The sequence below is a fragment of the Triturus cristatus genome, chromosome 2_1 (genome assembly GCF_964204655.1).
Source record: "Triturus cristatus chromosome 2_1, aTriCri1.1, whole genome shotgun sequence".
Taxonomy (NCBI): Eukaryota; Metazoa; Chordata; class Amphibia; order Caudata; family Salamandridae; genus Triturus; species Triturus cristatus.
Window position 1 is genome coordinate 372,702,294 of NC_140581.1, and position 24,056 is coordinate 372,726,349.

The 24,056-nt window shown below is 44.6% G+C and overlaps 1 protein-coding gene across 1 annotated transcript in view; it reads right to left on the reverse strand.

The window, feature by feature from the left end:
- The window catches only part of ANKRD55 (ankyrin repeat domain 55), a 1,118,826-nt gene extending 1,099,295 nt beyond the window's left edge, over positions 1-19,531 (reverse strand). Inside the window, exon 1 of the mRNA XM_085640726.1 lies at positions 19,394-19,531. Coding sequence (XP_085496852.1) covers positions 19,394-19,433 — 40 coding nt within the window. The 5' untranslated portion in view covers positions 19,434-19,531. The remainder of the gene's footprint in view (positions 1-19,393) is intronic.
- Between the last annotated feature and the right edge of the window lie 4,525 nt (positions 19,532-24,056).

A 24,056-nucleotide genomic window follows, 5' to 3' on the forward strand; every position in this document is an offset into this window, starting at 1 on the left:
TTTTACTGGTGACCCCCTGGTGAGAGTAGGCCACTGCGCTGCAGCCAGAGTAAGGGGCACCGGGCTGGTTACATGCAGACACGTGTGTACATGCATGTGGACATGTGTAGGGGCTGCGCAGGGTAGATTCCTGGCATTCACAGCCCAGGAGCAGGTACAGATTGAATGGTATGGCAGGAATTATGCAGAGCTGGGTGGTGACATGGAATAGGCTTTATAAAATGGGAAGAAACATGTAAGGGAAATTCAGTGTGCTTTATTGTTTTCACTGAAGGACCACTTCATTAGTTTACTATGAGGATGGGGATCAAATGGGATAGGTTCACTTCCTTAGGGCCTACAAATTCCAGACACGCACTAAAGTCCACTGTAACATAGGTGAGAAGTATTCTGATTAATTCAAAACCAAAGATGTACTGCTTGTGGGTAATCCAGAGATGTCATATTCCTCTGCCTCAGTTCATAACCAGAGCCTGGCGGGGGCTGACCCTGCCAAGCTGTAATAATGACCCTCCTCCCTAAGCTGTAGCATCAGAGGCCTAGCCCTTCACAACAAGCATTCCAAGGGCGAACGTCTCCTCTCCAAAAGGGAGAGAAGATGGGTGGAGCTACAGGTTAATCCACCAGCAGCTATCACCTGGTGCCAGGTACCAAGCTGCTCTGGAGAGAAAACAGCAAGGGAAGAAGGGGCTTTCAGAGACCATGTGGCATGAGATCCCTGGACAGTGCTTAATTTGTTCCGGTGCTTTCCGGTGCTTAGCACCGGCACTTACTTTTCAGGGCCGGGTCTATTAAAGATTGCTTCCCTGAGCCCAATTAATATTATAAAATAAATGCACACGTACCCGTCCTGCTTGTCCTGTTCTCCTTCGGTTCAGATTCCTGCCTGGTATGTCTCCAGAGAACGGCACACCCACATCCAGGCATGATGACTGCATCACGTTAGTGATGTCAGCAGTTGACGCATGCCTTTCACCAAAAGGGTCCTTCTGCTCATTGCATTTGAATAATTGCGGGCGGCTGAGGGCGGGCTCGTGGGTGAGGTGGGGGGCAAGGCAGGCTGGGAAAGTTCAAGACATGCTGCTGAGGCCCGTTGGAAGGAGAACTCCGACTTTTGGACAGCTGTCCAGAGGCCTGCATTGAGGAAGAATTCGAGGAGCTGCAAGCACAAAAGGTGAGTCGCCCATCTTTCCAGCGCCTGCCTTTTTTTCATGGTGTACTACAGAGCAGTTATTGAAGCGTATTAGTGTCTGCCACTGCAAGTCCCAACACGCATTTGCAATGCAGTAGGTCTCGCATTCATGCGAGTTTAAGCTATTAGTATTGTAATTGACAATGCCTTTTATTTATGTTTTAAAACCCAAAACATAAATAAAAGGCATTGTCCTTTACAATGCTAATAGCTTAAACTTGCGTGAATGCGAGACCTACTGCATTGCAAATGCTTGTTTAAGTAGCACCTGTGATTTTAAAGGGTATGACTACTTAAAAAAAAAATCCCATTTTGAAAAGCAAATACACTGAAGGGTCTGCTACGGCGGCAACCAATCACGGGGGTCACAAATTGCGACCTCCCAAATTAACATTCATTAGGCGGGTCATTTTCAGACACTCGAGCAATGAACGGTTGCAATGCAGCTTATTAGCAAACAGGTTGATTTGCAAATTCCCGTTGCAAACCACCCAATGTGCTAATTGCAGATGCCTGGTGTTTGAAAGGTAATGATAGATCTGGACTTCGATCCCTACAGAAAGGAGCATGTTTAAGAACGTGCCCATGTACCCATCAGATGGATTACCTGTTTACTTAGGGACGATGCACAAGATAGGAAAAGTTCTTAGTTAATGACCGCGAGACCTTCAACGTAAGACATCCTCATTAAGATATTTACAGGCTTTCAGCTAATTAGTTACACACGCAAACATGCGAACACAGCTGGTGAAGTTCTCAACAGCACACACGGTAATGAACACCACTCTAATAGTGCACACTTCTTGGCGATGCATTCAGGTGAGGAGATATGTATATCCAAATGTTTAAGTCGCACTGCCAATAGCCATTCACACCCACAGACCACTTTAGACAGAACATTAGGCACATGTACAACGCAGCTCAGATATTCCATATAGTTGGTTATTATGCTCAAGCTCACAACAGCACCAACCACAATAATAAACAACCTGGAACAGAACACAGAGAATCCTGGTCTGTGACAAAATCATTGAGGCTTGCTAATGGCAATGCAGCGCTACACATATCTCTGTTGAAATATCAGAACATACACATTCACGCCTCTAGAACTTAGAATACCTTGTTTGTACACAGATGTCACACAGGCCTGCTCCTGTCTTGGAATGCGCACTTTCAGAGAAGAATGTAGGAGCATATTATCAAGCACGGCGTTAAAATTATCGCCGCTTTAGCGGCAGAAGCGGCGATAATGGGCTTGACAATATGCTGCAGAGAATTCCAATAGAAGCCCATGTTGACACCAGAACATGGGCTTCTATGGGAATTCACAAGGGCGTATTATCAAGCCCATTATCGCCGCTTTAGCAGCAGTTTCCTGCCGCCAAAGCGGCGATAATTTTAACGCCATTTCTTGATAATATGCCCCTGATGCCCAAACCCCTCCCATCCCTGTTCCACCTAGTGAGACTAATAGCACCTGCCACTGGATGGGCCAAGTAATGCTATTTGTAACGATGGTTTAGTGGCAGTCACCATTGTATCCTGGGCTGAAGCCACCAAATCATTGCAAACCGGTCAGTGAACAGCACCAAAGGAAGTGACGAGTCTTCAGACTACACTGTGGGCCTGATTCACAGAACTAACTTAAGACAAAATCCTAAACTTACTACCATTTTCGTATTCACAGAAGGCACTTACTCATTATGGTATTCACAGAAGACACTTACTCACTTCGGAATTCACAGAAGTTAGGAGTCCTAACTTTAGGACTCCTAAATGCCTTCTGTGAATTCCAAAAGTCTTAAAATTGGGATTTTTCTCAGTTTAGGAGTCCTAAAGTTAGGACTCCTAACTTTACTACTACTAAACTGAGAAAAATCCTAATTTTAAGACTTTCGGTATTCACAGAAGGCATTTAGGAGTCCTAAAGTTAGGACTCCTAACTTCTGTGAATACCGAAATGAGTAAGGGCCTTCTGTTAAATGTTAAATTGATACTTGTATAGCGCACTACTCACCCGCAAGGGTCTCAAGGCGCTTGTACGAATACTGCTGTGGAACCCATCCTGGCTTTCCCTGTGAGGCGTCCACTCCTGGGCACCCCCAAGGTGGAGGCCAGGCATCCTTAGCGTTGTGGGGGCCGTTGTGGAGATTAAGGAAGCTATTGCCCAGAGTTGCAGAGTGGGACTCCATGATTGGAATGGCACCGAGGCAAGAATTATCAGGTCCGTGGAATTTTTGAGCCCAAGACCCGCCGAGGCGGGGAATTGAACCCGGGTCCCGGGCTAGATCTCTGCATCAGGGTCTGCCACTCTAATCATTGAGCCACACTTCTCTGTGAATACCAAAATGAGTAAGTGCCTTCTGTGAATACCAAAATGGTAGTAAGTTTAGGATTTTGTCTTAAGTTAGTTCTGTGAATCGGGCCCATTGTCTTTAGCTGCATAAAGATTAGTGTATATTAGACAAAGAAAGTAAATATATTTTTGGGAATGCTGGAATCATGAGATTTGCGGTACATGGCGTTTTTTTCGCATAGTTATGGATTTGCTACGTTTGCTGCATTATCGATCATCTGCTGCAGAATCTACCTGTTTTAACAAAAAAAATGTTTATAGCATAAATGAATCAAGAATTAGCAAAAACATGCCAGGCAGTACCTGCTGCTGTGCAGTAGAAGACGCTTCGCTGAGTTTGCCTGGTACCCTTTTTGTTGCTTTTTTCTATATTTGGGGGTTAAACAGATACTAATGAGGTGAAACCTATGCCCACTCTTCAGAAGTGGAAAATCAAAATAATTAATGATTAGGTACATTTTCGGTTCATTTATGAAAGTAACAAGTTCTGAGCTAAAGTCAAGTCCCCAAGGAGGAGGGTGGGGTCCTAAGTTTTCGTAAAATGGCTGAAGACCCCCGTTTTTTTTTTTTTTGTATGGTGTTTCCATGTCTCATGTTATTTGGTTGGGAGTGAGCAAGTGCAAGTAGAGAAAATCTATTTTTTTTTCCTCTGTGAATGAAAGTATTACATGGGATGCAGCTCTGGGGTTGCAGCCATGCATCTTCATCTGAATTAGGCCGCAGTTAAACAGCTGCCTCTGCCATTATAGGTTCACCTGGCTGACTTGGTTCATTGTTCAGCTTTGTCTTGCAGGTTCTGGTGGCTTCCCTGTGTGTTTATGTGCCTGGTATGATGCCCGCCGCATGTTGCTCTGACCTCCAGACCACACAGGAAGGTGTGCAGGGTGGCGCGAGGCAGCGCTGCATCGGTGCAGACCCAGCTGGATCAGGCATCAATCATGACTATATAGGGCTGTGGGGAAAGGATGCAGAGATGGGAGTAACTCGGGGACTCCGGAGGGCCGCAGCCAAGACCTTAATTCTTGCTTCTTGGCTCTGTAGTGTGTCGAGTGGGCTCGTTAGAGTGAGAGGTTTAAGGGGGTGACTCGGTGCCCTGCGCAAGCAGCTCCAGGGGAACACGGAAAGCATAACTGTATATGGGATGGCGCCGGCTGCTGCCTTATAAAGCAGTGCTGGCACGGAAGGTTTCTCTGCCCTCTAAAGATATCACTGCAAGCTGCCTGGAAAACGAGGAACCTGCTATCAGTCTGGACTTGTGGGGTCACATTGACCCTTTGTAGCTGTTTAAACAGCAGGCACCAGTAAGCAGTACACCCCTAATCCACCCATGTATTGCAAACCCCCCCACTCCCCTCCAATTCTAGATCATAGACTGTTCACAGCTCTCTACGGCATTTCAAACAGGGCTAAACATGCTTAAATAACTCAGCCAGTTCACCTCAGTCCCTCCCTAGGGTAACTGCTGCTAAAAGTGCTGGAGCCCACACAGCTCATCGAAGGCACCTCCGTCCTCGCCTAGAATAACAAGATACAGATTCTTTCAAATTCAAACAAGCGGCACTGATAGCGATCCTGAAAGCCATCGCTATTGTAAAAAAAAAAAAAACGCCCGCGAGTGGTGCGCGCTCCACAGCGACATGTGTTTTAAATTATCGCGCCCGTGTCTGGGCACGATAATTGAAACCACATGGCCTTTGGTGCGCGTAACAGACACCAATAGGCCATGGGCGGAGCAATGCGCCCGCTTTTGGCCTATTGCGTGCCATCTTTCAGAAACACACGCACGCAAAGGCCAATCACGGAAGCCAAAAGGACAAGCACACGCACGAGCGTGTGCGATTCCAGGCTCCGTTTTCGAACCCCACACAAAAGGGCTCTCGCTGCGCGAGCCCTAAAAACTGAAGTTTTAATCCAATTGATTATGGAAGTCGGAACAGTTAAGAACTGGTGTGCCGCAAGCATGAGTATTTCTAAATATGAGTGCGCCAAAGCGAATTTCTATACCCATACACTTCGCTTGAATACGCAAGCCCTGCCTCGTTGAATTTCCCAGAAAAACATGTGAGAACTGGAACCTTGGCCGACAGCCTTACTTGTAAATCAGCTGTTTAGACCGTCATGTCCTCCCAACAAATTTATCAACTGCCAATTAATAACCCGGCGCTGCTTTTTCCAAGAGCTAACAATAGGCCCCTCCTGCTGTGTGTCCTCAAAATACGCTTTCTTGAGAAGGTGAGGCCAGCCAGAGTGCAGAAAAGACACCCTTCGATTTCGAGATGTATTCAAATCTATTTGTGCAACAGAAATCCAATCACAAAACATAGTCACAAATAAAGCAGACCTTTTATATGTTTCAAAGAAGTAATGCATGGGGAAATGAGAAGCAATTTCGAAAAAAGCCCAAAGCCTACCTTGGCAATGCATTAACCCCACCCCCTCAAAAAACAGCAGTAATGACTGTCAAGTGTGTTTTTGAGCTAGTATGGCCACATGACCATTTCTGCTCTACAGTTGCAATGAGGGCCGTGAATTCACATTCTACATGTCATCTGCTATATCTCAAGTGCTTTGAGTCCCAGACATAATGACCCAAATTCTGATCCCAAAGCATTAGAATCATTATAGTCACAGTCTACTAACGCCTATTCTGCAGGAAACCTCTACTTAGTGGAGTGACACCAGATGAGTGAATGTTTTTATTTATGTATTTATTTATTTGAAATCTTCTCGAGTGTCTAGGGAAGATTTAGCAACTTTACAATGGTTTCAACGTTTTACCTTTTTCTACATTTGCATAGAAATCATGCATACATTTGCCACTGTGCAAAAAAATCTTGGAAAAACGTAAACCTTCAGAGATAAAGTCTCAATATATTTTGTATCTTGAATGGGTTCGATTAGTGTGGCAGTTATATCACAGTATAGTGAAAATTAGCTTGCAGTGCACAAAAGAATATGCTCATCTCCAAAGGCATAGTTAACCCGGGAATATTTGGAAACTTCACTAAGGAATAAAGTCCAAAGCAATGCTTAAAAAAAATCTTTACACATCCTTAAATCCGACCAGCCAATAGATGAATCCATAATAATTGTCCAAAATGCACACCGTGAGTGTGCTGCAGCCAAACGCTTATTCATGTGTTAGCAAACCAATAACTACAATGACCATATATAGTTGCTTGTTGATGCTTTGAGTATTCCCACAGTTCTCAGCTATTTTGCATCTAAGGTATTTCTTGCATTCTGTCCCTTTCCAAGAATCCATTGTCACCAGGAAATGAGGTGAAGAGCTTGAGTAAGGGATTACAACAATGTTCGCTTTATAAGTGGTAGTTCTTGTGCTCCTGATCGGCTGTTCAAAAGTGTTAGCCAAAATTAATCCTTTTCAGTTTCTTCATATTTTGTTTTTTAAAGGAAATGGCATTTCTTGTGTACTACCCACAAACTGCATAATGTCATTATGAATGTTGGCCCTTCAGCTTGACACCCTTCAATCTAGTGATTGTGTTCCTTTAGATTTTTAATAGGTTTGCTGTGTCCACAGATGTTAAGTTGGAAGGAATGTAGAAGGGCAAAATTAAAAGCATTGTGAAAATCATGGTAGTTTGAAACTCTTCTCATATTGTAATAGCTATCAGATCCTGGACTAAAGAAAAATTGAGCAAAAACCCTATTTGGGGGAAATGTCAACACACATTGCTTTTATTTTTCAGTGCAGTATTTTACAAGCAGGGATAGTACTCATGATTAAGATTTCAACTGGTTTGGAGCACTCAATCTTTAAACCATAGCAGAACAGTGGGCCACTTTTAATATAATGCAGCAAAAATGCTAGTTTGGTTCTTATGCAACTTAATCACAGCGATGGGTCACTGGACTACAGCATAGCATATGTGGAAAATTGGGTTGTTGTTTGAGAGATGTGAAACCCTACCCTAGAAAAAGCCACAATCTTTGTTAGAGTGAACCACAAAAAGTTGTTAAACTAACCTGTAAATGTTGTTTCTAGTCACTCACACATACTTTAGATGATGAATGCATAAGGTATGTGTAAGGGATTGCAGATGGTATTTGTGCACATTGTGGGTGTTTAGATTTATAGACAGAATGTGGTGGGGGAGCTATGAAACTTCAAATGATCATTATCATTCCAGCTGTTTGTAACTGGCACAAAAAATAAAAAAATAATTATACACCATAATAACCTTGTGGTTGTTATAGGTGATTTCTACTGTTTCAATGTTGTGCTGAGGGCTCTGACTCAATCTAGTGGGTATCAGGAATTTTCTTCCAGCTCTGATGACTGGCATGTGTTCTCCGAGGTCTTTGAATAGATTTGTATAGCTATTGCTTTTGAAAGTACATTTCAGCATCGGTGGGTCCCTCAATCTCTTTTCTACTCCTATTGAGAAGGAAGGTCTTCTGGTTCAGAAGAGAGCTGTCAAAGGTGGTTGGGTATTAAACTTGGGGAAGGGTAGTGGTGGAAGAGGGCCTTTGTCTGATATCAGGGCCCCATCATGCGAATTGTGCAGCACACAGATCACTGCCCAGTTTTCCCCAATAGCTCTCCATCAGGAAATGTGAGTCACAGTTGGAAAGAAAGATCTTCTTCTTGTAGAGAGTCGCACACTGAAATTCAGATTGGTTATTACATCTGGTTTTCAGTAGTGCTAGTTGTGGATGTGAGTGGGGCCAATAGAGGACGTGGGTGGGGCTAGTAGAGGAAGTGGGTGGAGCAAAGGAAGTGTTTGTGGCCTCCCCTAAAAAAGTTGAGCACTTGCACTTACACATTAAGCACTGCCCCTGGTTGACGCTATTTTGAACTAATCCAAGGGCCGGGGCAGGAAGGAGGGAGCAGGGGCAGAGAGGTGAGGTGTCGCTGTTTGATAGGGCAAGCAGAGACTTCCGGCCAGCCCCCTCCAAATTCTTTTAAAGGAGCTTGCACTGGAAGAGCAGCTGTCTCTGGGGTCTGGTTTGCTGGGGAAGACTAGTACTGGATCCTGGTGCCATGGGCAGTTGGAAGGAAGAACCTCCAGACTGATCCAGGACCCTGACGTGCGCAAGAAGGGGAGTCCAGGACCAGTGAACAGAAGCCTGGGCCTCTGCGCAAGGAGAAGAGAGGCCCAGGAGGAGAGCCAGGTGAAAGGCTGGCAGAGGGAGCCAGTGAAGACAGCTCCCTGCTGAGTTCATCCTCCTTGAGACCAGGAGGGCGAAGGAAAGTTCTCCCAGTGACTGGGGCGCGCCACCAGGAGCAAGAAGAGGCCAAAATGGGGAAGATCGGTCCCCTGCGGGCTGAGATATGCCTTTGACATCTGAGAAGATCGACGACGAAGAGCGTGGGGCTCTGCAACCGGTCTCAAATATGCCCCTGGGGTGGGTCAGGACCCTGGGGCTGTCCCCACAAGAAGAAAAGTCGGGGAGCGCCGTCGCGCTTCCCGTGAAAACTGGCCAGGCGTGGTGCCAGCAGCCCACCCTGGCCCCCGACGAGAACGGAGACTGGGGAGCACCGTCCCGCCACCCCGGGGAATGGATAGAGAGGCACGGGATCCCAACTCCGGGCCCCGAATCGCCGAAGTCCAGTCAGGGAGCGTTGCCACACGCCCCGTGAAAATTGTCCCAACCAGGGTGCCAGGAGTCCACCCTGGCCCCCGAAGACACCGGAGGAAGGGGAGCGCAGTCGCGCCCCCCCTTGAACAGGTCTCTGGGGGCCCGGGATCCCAACTCTGGGCCCAATGGTGTCAGTGCAGTGAAGGTGGGCGTGTCGTGGCGCGTCCCCCATGCCACAAGAACAGCCGGGGAGCACCGTTGCGCTCCCCGTGAAGATGTACTGGAGCCCGGGTCCCCATCTCTGGGCCCCAAATGCAAGGAGGAGAAGGGGGGAGTGCCTCTGCACTTCCCCACAGCAGCGGGAAGTGCCGTCACACTCCCCTGAAGACCCGCCGCAGAAGAGGCCGCATCCGTGTCTGCCCGCCAGAGCGGGCAGACCGAAATGGACACTCCGGCTGCCGTGGCCGCACACGAGGGTGCGGGCCGGGCGGGGAGCTGGCGGGAGCCACCGGTGGTGGGCTCCTCAACATTTGGGAGCGAAGAGATGCCAGGGGCTCAGGTGGGATCGGGCCCCCAAAAAACAGCCAGAGCAGCCTGGGGTGGGCTCCCCGAGCTGGAATAACTCACCTGGGGGTCCAGGTGGGACCGGGCCCTCCACCAAGGTCTGGACGCGGCGAGAGGCCGCCAGCAGCGCGCCACGGCTCTCCCCGGAGCAGCGGGGGAGCCGCTGCTATAATATGCATGACTACGGTGCGCTTCGCCCCATAATGCCTTGCAGGACCGGACCGGCCTGCAAGGAGAAGAGGATGGTTTTCGGTTTGTGGTGGCCCCAGGAGGACGGGGTTACCGCCAAATGCCTGAAAAGGTGCAGGGGGAGCTGCAGAAGCAACACAGCCTCCCCCAGAACGGAGAGGAGAAGTCCCTCCCTAAGTCTCTGGGGGACTTAAAAGAAACAACTCATCAAGGGCTCAGCCGACAGTCATTAGCATTCCGGGGCTGGAACTTTTGTTCTACAGCTGAGGGTGTGCTAGGGACTGCTTCAAGGTATAGAGGGCTGTGTGGGGGATGTCTGGAGAAGGGCATCTTCTGGAGGTGAAGAGGTGCAATTGCATGGGTTATTTTTATTTATGGGACTGACAGCTGCATGTGTAATGTGAATTCATAAGCAAAGTGGAGTTATGTTGCTGGACGTTCCTGCTAGGGTGTTTGGCTGTATATGCTTAATCCTGTGATTCTAACTGTGATGCTTTAATTGCAATGCTTTTTAACTGTTATGAACTATGATGAGTATCGTCATTCTAAGTGATGCCCAAACATGTATTCTTGCTACTGAGTTAGGTGAAGAACAACCCAGACTGTTAGCCACTAATTCTATTCCTAACTCCACACATACGTACCTACGCAGTACATATATCTTCAAGGTGCACATATGTGGAGTTAGGAACAGTAAATCTACACTTCCCGATATCACTTACCTTTCAATATTTTGTCCCTCAATATTCTGTCCTCGGTGTTAGCACACCTCAATATTGTTGGTGCAGATATTCAGTAGTACAATCCGGCCTCACAGTCTAATGACAGAACCTCAGAATCAGAACTGCTCAACTTTGAATTATCTCCTCATTCAAATAATCCGACACTGGCAGGTATTCTTTCTCTGTGCTGACGCTTCGACAGCACCGGGGAGAGGAGTTGAAGACTCCACGGAGAACTACCCGACCCAGGAAGCAAAGCGGGTCGCATCGCCAGCAGAGGCCACGCCCCCTGATACCGGGGCTTCTATTTGAACTTCTCGCGCCTCCCGCTTCGCGGGAGACGCTTCGACAGCACCGGGGAGAGGAGTTGAAGACTCCACGGAGAACTACCCGACCCAGGAAGCAAAGCGGGTCGCATCGCCAGCAGAGGCCACGCCCCCTGATACCGGGGCTTCTATTTGAACTTCTCGCGCGTTCCGCCTTGCGGGACGCGCGCGGGCGGGCGCCGGGCTAAGCCCGGGCAAAGGGCGGGCCGTCTGTGGCCGTCAGGAGCCAGAAGAGGCCGGGCTGGGCCACCCCCCTTCAAACGTTAATTCAGGTCGTACATGCTGGACGTAAGACACTATCTTTGCTCTGTTTACCATATCATGAAATAGCAATCAAACTCTTGTTGCTAGTTACGGTACTTTGTTTCTCATATATGTGGGAGATATATTTGTTCTTTGGCCATATATCTCGAGCCACCTATGTACATTTATTGTCATTATTGACGTGGTTCTAGTTATCTCATTACATATATACGTTATACCGAATCATGGCAACCTCCTTAAGGTCTGGGAGAAAAATTGCTCAGGATAGTGCAGGGGGTTCAGTGTCTGGCACTTTAGATCATTTTATTTCCAGAGCAGTTCGTGTCCTGGAACATGAAATCATTCTCACGGAAAAGAGGTTGTCCCTAGACCTATCAGCCAAGAGATCCTCATTGGGAAAAATAATGTCTGTAGAGTCCCCTGAGCATCTGCCAATTGACACTGATTCCAATCTGGCACTCAGCACTGAAGCTGTGGGGTCGGATATAACCAACTTAAGTCCCTTGGCTTCTAGTATTGATAGTATATCTATCCTAGAGAATAGACCTCCCTTGGGGAAACACAGTACTATTCCTTCAGTGTCCTATGTAGAAATACCATCGGGAGTCATTAAGGAAAAGGGGAGTACGATCCAGCCTAAAACTATAAAAAGGAAACGTGTGGGAGGGACAAACAAGGGTAGACGCGCCAAAGTGTCAAAATCCCACATCTCCTAATTTAATTTACCCCTCAGTTTATAGTAATTCACCCTCAGCTAAATCAAGCTCTACGGTTACCAAGACTTTACCTTGCCAGTCTTGTGCAACTTCACTCCCTACTGGTGTCTTGGATACTCTTGAACAACTGTTAAAATCTTTGTTGTTCCCTATATTAGAGAGAGTTAAGCAACTAAGCACAAATGTAGAGAACCTCGAACACCTTATGCTTGCCAATACGGCCATTTTGGAAAGAACCCTAGAGCGTAATCCCGGTTCTGGGATCTTACTACCAGTTGACAACGCTATACAAGAAAAGAATATCTCAAATGACACAAATCATCTCACACTACATAGTAAACCACCTGATTGTCCTACACATTCTGTACCTATAGTGCCGGTAAATATTCCTGCTTTGGATCCCGCAAAGGAAGATACCCCTAATCAAACTAGAGTCGGTAGCAATAAGTTGGCAAACATTGACTCTAACCCTGATCAAAATTCTGGTAGGACCTCTGCCCCTTTGAATGCTGGTTTGCTCTCCAAACCCCCATGTATTAATTTACCTCCAGAGTCATGTCCATACACGGTAATTCTGGCAGGTGTTCCCGGGATCTCACATGATAAGACAGAGTCTTATAGAAGGCTTAAGAACAAGGTCATACATTGGCTCAATGGAAATAGGCCTCTCCCCTCCCAACCTGCGTGCTGAAATCCTGTTTGTGCGAAGGGTGAGCTGGTTAGGTACCAAACCTAAGGATGTGGAGGGTGATTGTATTATTATAAATTTTAGGGACCCCAGAGTAGTGAGGCACATATGTTGCCATTCTAACACTCAGTGGTCCAGAGTAATACTCACTCTTGATCTGCGGTATTTCTATCCCATCACCCCCAGTGGTATACATCATGCCCAGCCAGCTCGGTGGGAAAGGATTCATAGTGGCCATCAAGGCCCACCTAGAATGGATTTTAATCTCCCTTTGTATAATCGTTTTGGACCCTTGAGCAGTATGGAAGGGGTGGATTGACTGGCTCAAAACAGTATAGGTCTTGATTGCACTGATAAAAATGGCCAAGGTAGCATTACCAGGATGGGAAAAGTACCTGATAGTTGTCTGTTGGGGGGCTCTACAGAAGCAGGTGGTGAGCGACTAAACACTGAAATTGTTTCATCACCAGTACATTGTAGTGATTTATATTTTTTACTGTTAGACCTTGTTCCTTCTGTGTATTCACAGGGAAAAAATTGTTCTCATCCTCTGCCCATTGATCCAGTGACTGTTCCTTACGTTAGTGAGGCTGAATCAATCCAGGGGAACCATATGCGCTTGGAACGATACTCTGGGGAGAAAGAGTGTCTAGAAGGGTCCCCAGCCCCTTCCTGTAGAATTATGAGCTGGAATGTAGCGGGCATAAGGGCCAAAATGGGCCATATGAGATGGCAGGGGTTTTTAAAAACATTTGATATAATATCCCTTCAAGAGACTTGGGATACCCAAAACTGTTTTTCTTTGGATGGGTATTGTCATTTCTATATTTCAGCTAAACAAGGTGCTGCAGGGAGAACGAAGGGAGGATTGATTACTTTGTTCTCCTTAGAGATAAAGGGCTCTCTCACACAGCTTGAAGCAGGATGCCATAATTGTTTAGTTGTGGAACTTTCAGTGTCTGACACAAATAAAGTACTATTTATTAACTTTTACAACTCCATGGAAACAGACAATAATCTGGATTTGCTAGAACAGTTTCTTTTAACCTATAGCCTGAGATCAAATTCTTTTGAGATTCTTTTGATGGGGGACCTAAATACTCATCCCTGTGACAAACTGTGCGGGGGAAATGCCTACGAGGGCCCACCATTTTCTGCATTTTCTCATTTTGAACATACAAAACAGGGTGAGAAATTGGAACTTCTTTTAGCAAATTGTAACCTTTATGAGTCAGGTTGCGGGGAGGCTGAAAACAGGATCCCAACATTTAAGGGGAAAGACAAAGGTACAATCAGTGATTACATATTTTTGAATTCATTATTGCTAGCCCAAGTTTTACGATATTTTACGGAGGTTTCTATTTTTAGTGACCACAACCCGGTGATTCTTGAACTTATCCCGGGGGATCGATTATTATCTTTTAGGCCCACTTTACAAAAGGTGGTGAAAGAGGTTACTTTAACGGACCAGGGGAGAAAACTGAAATGGACAAAAGTGGTCCCAGAGACCTTTTTGTCTGAGATTCTATCCAAAGCTGAGGTAGAGTTCAATACCTGTTTAGATGCTGAGGCTCAAGGCCCTGACATTATTAATGCTTTTAATAGTATTTGTGCACAAATAAACCATAGTTTACTAGTTAAAGGGAAACAAAAACCCCAGATTGGTAAAAGATGGTTTAACAAAAAATGCTCACAGTCCTATGTTGCCCTTTTGAAGGCCTTGAAGATCTTCCCTAGGGATAAGGGACTTATAGCTACTTGTAGGTTAGTATACAAACAGGCTCTAACCGAAAGAAAACAGGAGTTGCGGGATGAGGCTTGGAAAAAACTTTTGTCAACTGAAGTCCTGAAAGACAGTGGGAAATTTTGGGCAACTGTAAATCAGCCACTGTTCACAAACGATGAAAATCACCCCTTGGACTGTAATATTATGGATGAGGTTTGGATAGCCCATTTTGAAAAGATATATAGCCTCCCTGCAGAGGGTAAATGTGTTTTACTCAATCTGCCCAAAAATGTCTTGTCCCCTTTGAATTTTCAGGTTTCTGAGGTTGAAAGGGCTATAGGGGAAATGTCAAAAAATAAAGCTCCTGGACCGGATGGGGTCCCCGCGGATCTGTTCAGAGCCGACCCAAATATTTGGTCAAAAATGTTAACTAATGTTTTTAATATGATTGGGCTAAATAGTTTTCCAGCATCATGGGCCACCTCAATTATTATCCCGGTATTCAAAAAAGGTGCTAGGCAGGATCCCTCTTGCTATAGACCAATTTCTTTAATTGATTCCTCAGTAAAAATACTAGGTAGAGTGGTCCTGCATAGACTGAGTGAGTGGTTGGAGGAGAGAGGGACATTGTCTAACGCCCAATATGGTTTTAGATCAAATCGGAGTACTATCGATCAGTGTCTGAACCTGCATCTTTTAATCAGTAAGTATACGGTGGCTAAGGAGGGGTCTCTATATATGGGGTTTATGGACCTCTCCTCTGCTTTTGATCTTGTAAATAGATCAAAGCTTTGGAATATTCTTGTAGACATGGGAATTGAAGTATCCCTTGTACACCTCTTAGCAGATCTACGCTCGGACCTCTTGGCTAAAATTAGAGTTAATACTGAGGGGCGATGCACTAGACACTTTAGGTCAGAAAGGGGTGTCAGACAGGGATGCATTCTGGCACCCCTGCTGTTTACATTATATATAAATGCTCTTGAATCCCAATTGGGAGAGGAATCTTTGGATATTCCACGTATAGGGGAACTGGCTATACCGGTTCTCCTCTACGCGGACGATGCTGTCCTCCTGGCTCGTACTGGGGTAGGACTACAAAAGTTGTTGGATGCCTTTGGAAATTTTATGGAGAACCTGGATTTAAAAATAAATGCAAAAAAATCCCAGGTTCTGATCGCAGGGAGGGGAAAGCGGAAATCCAAGGTTAAAACCTTTTTCTGTTGTGGGGAAGTGGTTTGCAGGGTACCCACATTCCCCTACTTGGGGGTTGTCTTTGATGAAAAGGGAACTTGGTGCGCACAAAACAACAGCCGCAGTGTGGGGTTTGCAAGGACCGTTTCAGGGCTTAGGAGGTTCACCAAAAGGTTGGGGGCCAGACCAGTTGAAGCTCTCTTAAAGGTTTACAAAGCAAAATGTTTGGCCGTTGGAACGTATGGTTGTCAAATATGGGGTTATACCAACCACAACAAAATTCAGCTAATAGAGAACAAGTTTTTGAGAGATGTTCTCTCTGTTCCCCAGTCCACCCCCACTTTTTCTATCCATACAGAAGTGGGGGTTGGATTTGTTACTGATCAAATCAAAATTGCACCTTTGATATATTGGCTAAAGATTTGGTTGAATGAAGAAATTACCCTGAACCATACAATACTGAAAAACTGCCTAAAACAAAATCCCATGGCTGGCTTATATAAAATCTGGTTTTCAAAAAATAGGGCGCGAGGCCCTTTTCTCCTCACCTGAAACTATAACAAGAAAGGATCTTGCACCGATAAGAAATGCCCTACTGGCCTTGTTATCTTTAGAGCGAGAGGAGACAGAACTGAAAAAACCAAAAGTAAGAGCTAATTACACCTTGGTTAGCTGTCCAGGCCCTGAGCCATATTTGACTATTGTGAATACCCCATACCACCGGTATCTTTTAATTAGATTTAGGTTTAACCTGATACATTTTTCTCTGGGTTTTTTCCAAACATGGTGTACTATGGAATGTGCTGACCCCTGTAAATGTGATAATTTTTCAACACAGGATACCCTTCACTTTTTTATGTTTTGTAATTTTTATAATGATTGTAGAATGAAGTTTTTGTTCCCAATTCTGAGGGAGGCGGGATTTATACAGGTTAGGCCAGCACTTGTGTACCTACAGCAACTAAATTCTCCACGAATAATGTTTCATGTTGCTAGTTTTCGGGTTGCTGCTATTCGTGTTAGGAAAAAAATTAATCTCTCACCGCCGGATTTAAGTGGTTTTAATTAAAATATTTCTGGTATTTTATGATGTCCTTGATGCATAATTTTATGGTAGTGGTTTTTAGATTATATTTGTTTATGTTTGTGTTAGATTGGGCTAAATAGTTCATGACAAGTATAATATGAACTTTTTATATATCAAGATTTTTTAACTATGAAATTAATTGTGGTTGTTTATGATTGTATAAATGTCTTTTATGATATTGAATTATCGAAAAAAGGAATTTGACTGACTGACTGACATCTAAGCTCTGGAACAGACACAAGGCATGAATAAGGATAATCAATGATCACCTAGAGTTTCAGAACAAGGGAACAAAAAAAACAGACCGGGCTATTTCCCAAAACATGATATGGCAGACGTAGGCTAAAATAAACAGAGCCAATGTGTATATGCAAACTTCAATCCGACCTCTCACACACTTTTGCATTCAACTTGGTGAGGAAGTATTGCTCCAAGCAAGCTGGAATGGAATCACACCTCCAAACTTAACGCATAATGCCAAGCATTACACATAGGCCTCATCACAAACCAATATTTCACCTACCATGAGTAACAGGCTATCAATATCAAGGCACTTACTCTACACTCAACAAACCACGTTGGGATATTGATGGAAGTAGTAGGCACTATATAAACGTTACAATACAATATAATGTAAAAAAAACAATTTCAACAATCTCAAATTGAAATTCTATCAACATGTAATGCATCTTTTGTGATCTTATAAAATATGTTTTCACTTAAAATCACACACTGTAAACAGAAATAGGATACCTTCGGGTAGCAGTTTGCGCTTTAAAAATACTAATAACATAACATAAAATAACATAGTACATTGTTTTCTACAGAATAATTGTGTCTTGGACATTTTAGCATGTGCTAGAAACTGGATAAAGGTCTCTTTTTAGATTTTAAATTGCTTTTTGATTGTGGTTCCTAAATGATACCCAAGTAAAAAGGTTTTGTAGAATTTAACTGTGGTAAAATTCGCTATACAATGAACAAACATTGTTAAAGCTATTTATTTTAATTGGTAGAAGCTTCCAACGCGCAACTGCAAAAAAACAGATGTGCATGCTGAGTTTAAGACACATACGAAATAAGCTGCACTTGGATGCTAATTTACGTTCTCTATCATCGAAGCATTTTCACAATTATTGTGCATTGAATATATGACGCTACTTAGCATGCTATTACGCATGCTTTTAGTGCGATGTTTTTACTTCGCAACTATTACTGCTTCCATTTTTACTGCGCATACCATTACTGCGCAAATGCATTTAGAATATGAGAATCTTCTTTACTGTGCTTATAATTACTTCGCATACCACTACTACACAAACATGGACAATTTTAACTATTTTTTAAAAAGTAACCTAACCTAACCTAACCCCTGGGACGGGATTGGAGGGAATCAGGGGTTTTGCGTAGGGGAGTAATTTAAAGATGAGAATACAAATTAATACTCGGGTATGTAAATTAATACTCGTAGATGAAATTTGTTATTTAAAATTACAGTAACTTGTAAAGAGAAACGTGAGTTTACTTGGCTTTATCGCTAAAGTTTACTTTTTAGAGAATTATAAAATGTAAATTTCAACACATACAAACCCGAAACGCACGCCATGCTATTGATAAGGCTTTAATTAAAAAGTAATTAAATCTGCCAAATATGATATTCATTTGAAAAATATGAGGCAGTATTCTTCAAGGGAGGGAGTCTACGTTTTTGTGCCTTCCATTCCTACCTCGAAAGATTGCAAATTGTTTATCTGTAATGATGACATACCCATTTTCATAATGCCAAACCATGACGTCTTCAAGAATTGTGGAAGGAACCTGAACTTCAACAACTTATTCTTGAAAATACTGGCCTGTAAGTCCACAAATGTGAACTAGTGTGTTTGAACAGATGTGCGAATTTATGAATCGCTCAGTGCAACCTGTGAAAAGCCCATTTTCAAAGCATTTAAACACATACGTCACTGGTCAAACACTACATCTTTCTGCTATTTAGTTAGCACTTATGTGCCCCATTAACAATGGAAAATAATAGCAACAAAAAAAGGAAAGGGAATGTAGGCAGCATTTTAAATACCGTTCATAATATCGGTGATATTAACTGACATACTCTTAGGAAAAGAAACTGGTTTTGAAGTGGCTGTGCGCTTCAGTCGGGACACCGCCATCAAAGAAAGCCTATCAGTCAGAAGTGGTCGAAATAGCGTCAGGCTAGGACCAGAGAAGAAAGACTGAGGTAGAGCGCTCGTCCATGTAATTCAGTTCACACGAACACCAGCAGCCTTTTAACGTATTACAAGAAGCTCTGAAGTTTCGGTATAAAAACGGGACAACCACGCACACAGAATATACATACGGCCAACAAGAACGTTTTTCAAAACATCGCTGTGAAATGACAGCTGAGAGCCCGCTCATCTCCATAGCAACCAGCCCAGAAAGCGCTGTCCTCAAGTGAAGCTGAGTTCGTAGTAGACTGCTAGGCGCCGTGGTGCACTGGCGCCGCGCGGGCAGTGCGCGTGCGACGCAGTAGCGTCGCAAAGAAGTCAATTAGCCCGCGAGAGCTTTATACCTCTGCTTTAATTACTTGCCCATTGCAAGGATGACATGTTCGACACTTACAAGCAAACGACACGGCCTCCACTCCAGTAATAACTGCGTTCAAGCATACAGACGCATTCCAGTGTGTACAAGCCATCGAGGCGACCTGCGGATATGCACGTGTATACGTATATGCCTTTTGCACACGTTGCGTCTGTGCGTGTTTGGATGCTGTTGGGATGGGGGCAAGCAGGACACCTAGAAATTAACAGAAATTGACTTACCTTTATGGCGGTCAAACACCGACGCGGTACTAAAATCCATGGCTGCCTATATCATTATTTACAATAAATATAAGCACCACTCCTGGCCTTCCGGACAGGAGTCCACGATGATGCAACCGAATGAGCATGCACTGGCAGCAGCCGCCACGTCCCCTCGCAGGAAAATGCAAAGTCCCTCTGCAGACGAGGCTGGCTGGCTGTTGTCAAGGCACGGTCTGCCTCCCACAGAAGGTGAAACCGGTGCACACCCCCGGCCGGAGGACCGCTCTGAGGACAGGCGCACTGCGAACACGGCAGCTGAGAAGTGGCGTGATTGTCATTTCCAGAAGACCCTGAGAGAAGAGATTCGCACGAGGAGGGGCAGCTGCCTTCCTTCCGCCGGGTCCCGGGGAGACACTGCAGAGCTGCGCATCGGTTGCTCGCGGAGAGACGCTCGGCGGGTGAACGAGGATGCAGGCGGCAGCCGGCTCAGCGCGTGTGCACAGCGGCCGCCTATGCAGCCTGGGTGCTGATGTGCCTCTCAGAGCCCTGCTGCCCCGGCGAGCTCGCGCACTACCCTGCCGCTGCCAGCAGCCCAGGCTACCGTAATTAAGTTTTATATAAATATTTTAGAACAGTTAGAACACTTTGTCGCCCTATTTGCTAATTAAATGACGCCCACCGTTATGAGGCAGCTATCTGTAAAATGTGGAGATAACATCTTGAACATTGCTACGTCGACTGAGCACAAATAATACATTACAGACAGTACAATTGAGCCCTCTTTTTTGATGATTCTCCTGAAATAGTAAAACACACAAGCATACATACAGGAAAAAAAATGCGAACATAAAAGAAAGGTGTGCTATTATTCTGCAAAACGAATAGCTTTCAATGAAAACTGGTTGTGGCCTAGTAATGCTAACCGAACCACATCTAAATTAGGCATAATTTTCGAACGTACAAACTCAGAACAGCTAGTAACGTTTGTACCCCAACTTTAAATGGAAAATAGACCCATTCCTATTCAAAAGGATGGTAGGCTAGATTGTGACCTCTATTCCTATAATGAAGCAATGTAATTTCATATTGTCTAGGCTAATTAACCCCCAGTCAACTTTTAGAGCTTTCCCCTGGTGTTCCTGTTTACTGTAGAGCAGCATTTGTGCAGAACACTGGGTTGTTGGTGCTACAGAAAGTAAATAAATTAGGGCAGTGGCGTCCCCAGGGTTGGTGTCACCCGGTGCGGGTAACTCATGGTGTCACCCCCTCACGACTTACAGCATGGACCTCCTCCGCCCGAGTCCGCCTGTGGACACAGTTGGCAAATAACGGGACCATACAGAATCCTTAGTAACGTTTGTAAATGTAGGTCCTATATTTACAAAATGTGCCTGTTAACAACAGTGTGATAATGAATCATTAATCAGGTTGTACAGTGGGCTACCTGCTAGTCAACACGATATATCAGTGGTCGAAGTGGGGGAAAAAAAGTAGGGGAACTGTGGGTGGAGAATCAGAGGGTGGGAATAACCCAAGGATTGGATCAGTGGGCAGAGCCAGAGGCGTGGCCAGAATGCGCAAACATCCCAATTTTTTGTATTTGTTTGGTTTCACTGCCCAGTTTTATCAACCAATAGATACACATGATTATTTAAGGTTATAATGAGTTATTGACAGTAAAATGTGTTCACAAAGTGGGATATGCTTTTAATCACAGAATGTCCCCAAATACGATAAAATGTGGAAGCACAAGCCATTTGTCTCCGAGCCATGGAGTTTCTGTCATCAGCACTTCTCCCTTTTCCAAAACAGCAGTTCAAAGATGAATGGCTAAAAATTCTAGTTTGCAAATGTTTTCTAAATAATAATGGCTCTGCCATATTTGCCCCATAATGCAAGATCTGCAGCATGATCTGACCATTTAAACTAATAAATTGTTTGTAGCTCAAACCTATTAAAAGTTAATAAAAAATGTGACTTGTGTTGCTGCGGAGTAGATGACAGTTAATAGCTCACTGTTCTATGTTAGGATTTTAACTTATAAACTGCAAGTAACAAAAGGATCTCTCTGACAAAAGCATTAGCCCACTGGCCTATTTACATTATGTGCACTTTGTGATCTGCATGGTACATGTTCTTTGCAGCAGGTACATTAACCCTCTGAGCTACCTTTCCATGAGTCAAATCTTCCATTAGACAAAATTCCGATCCCTCTCTAGGAAGAACATTAATCATCAGAGTCATCATGACATTTTTATTGTTACCGAAAATTACTGAAGGCCAGGAAGGAGGCAGCAAGCGCTTTTAAAACCATAATATATTTGCAAAAATGATGCCTCCACCTAAAGTGAGCCCCTGGTGCGGTCACACCGGTTGCACCGCCCTAGAGCTGGCCCTTCTCAAGGGTCCTGTGATCTCAGTGACAGGGTCACTCACTGTTCTAGGGTGTACTGCTTCATAGGCCTGCCAGCAAGACTGGAGGTGAACTTCAGTATGAATAGTGGTGGACAAGCCTTGAAGCTTAACCTACACTTGTCATGCTAGGGTCCACCTGCTGGTGCTACGACACCGGGGCTTCTAATGTCTTGCGAAGCCTTCTAAGGTCTAGCATGAGATAGTGCTCTCTCAGGAGAGTGGTCTGGCGGACTGGTTATTAAGGCTGAACCTGGTTCCCCAGTTCCAAATTCAGCAGCTCTGGCCATAGTGCCACTGAACACCATACTGCCCCACTGAGAAAAACTCAGACTGCCTTCAACTACAACCCAATTGTTGCCAGCTATAAACACCTGGATGCGGCTCAATTTAAATTACGCACTGGGCAAGAGCAATATGTGGCCTACAAAAAAAAGTGACAGCATCCTGGAAAAAGCAAACAATCATAGGGAATGCAACATTTTGCAAACCATGTGAAATGTAAGCAGGAACAACATGGTTACCTTAACGCTTTTACACTCACTGTTCAGAAATCAGTGAGTGCTTTTGCCTGAAAAGTTAAGGACATGACAACAAGTCCCTGAATGGACCCATTTCAATGGCCATTGCTTATATCCTTACAAAACGTAAGCAGTATGGTAAAAAAAAGACAACATCCCTAGATACAGTGCAGCAGTACAAATTTTGTTTTTCAATCCTCACATTGCAGTACCTCCAGGATTGGAGCACTAGTTCCAAGCCCAGGGAAAACAAAGCCAAGACAACAAAAATAGCGCTTCACTGGCAAACTCTGTAAAAGTGGCGCTAATGTGTTTGGGTGTGAATATAATCAATCTGGACAGTTTGCTACCACTCTGTCTTACTTTATTTAGTTATTTATTTTTCATATTTTTTAACTTTTATTCCCGATGCTGCATTTTGGAATTAAATGTCAGAAAAATACGACATTGATTTCCAGCAAAAGTGATTTTCTTTTTTGGATCCATTTCACAGGGAAGCAAATAAAGGAAAGGAGAGGAGACCGTGCGCACTGCGCACAGGCACCTCCTCCTCGTAAAAGGTTAGGTTGCTCTGCGCACACCGGCCCTGTTGGTGTCACCCCATGTGAGGGTGTCACCCGGTGCGGTCCGCACCCCCCGCACCCCATAGTGACGCCGCTGAATTAGGGGTTTATGCATGGTTAGGTAAATTGGGTTAACGAAGTCATTCAGTCGAGACTTTTCCACTGGACATCACAATGTATCACCAGTCCACCAACCACCCACCTCTCCTTTCACTCCTTCACGTTAGGCTGGACTTTCGTTCGCTATGTAGAGCACTCAGCTCTCTTTTGACTAGATTTGCACTATAGAAATACCACATACATACATACTTATGGGTCAAGTCATTCCATTTGGCCTTGATTTAGCTCAAATATCCTGGCATGCGATTCACCAATATTCTGGTAAACACCTCTCTGCTGTCGAAGACCTTGCACACTAGGAGCTGCCTCAAACCAGCTCTCAAGAAGATGGAGGTGCTCAAGAGGATAAAAAAGCTGGAGCCAGCAGGATCACCACCCACGAAGGATCCTTAGCTGCTTTCTAGAAAAGAGAACCATTTACAACCGCAAAACTGCATGCGCATTATCTACACAGGAGCGGCCCGTGCAGGTAAGAGAGGTGGGGTAGGGTGGGGGAGGGGACTCGTCAGACGACGAGGGAAAATTAAATAAATCATTAATTTTCCCTCGTCATCGTCTGTCCAGTCCCCCTCAACCTTGCCCCACCACTCTTACCTGCACGTGCTGCTCCTGGATGTTACTTTATTCTACAGCTTTTCAAGGTTTCCTGCTGAGGTTTTGTGTATGCCATTCATTAGCTGAATAAACCACTGAATTACTGTGTTAGATAAAATGTCCATTCATTTCCCTAAATAGCTATCCATAGCCTAACCAATGAAATGCATTAGGGGTCTCTAGAAGTACCTGATTACAAGAATATTGATTAGTTTATGTATTTGCGATATTGGTAGTTCAACCCTGAAATGTGTGTGGCTTCTTTACTCTGTATTAGTTTCTTTATTGATTCGTTCTATCATTGGTTTGCTTCTGATGCTGTCTTTATGTTAGTCCTCTTTTAGAATTATACTTTGACTATTTTATCGAACTGAATCCTAATTGGCTAACTAATTACTTTTTGCTTCCTGTAATGATTATATTTTTGAATTTATCCATGCAGTTTAATCCTGGAACCCGTGTCTGGTGCCG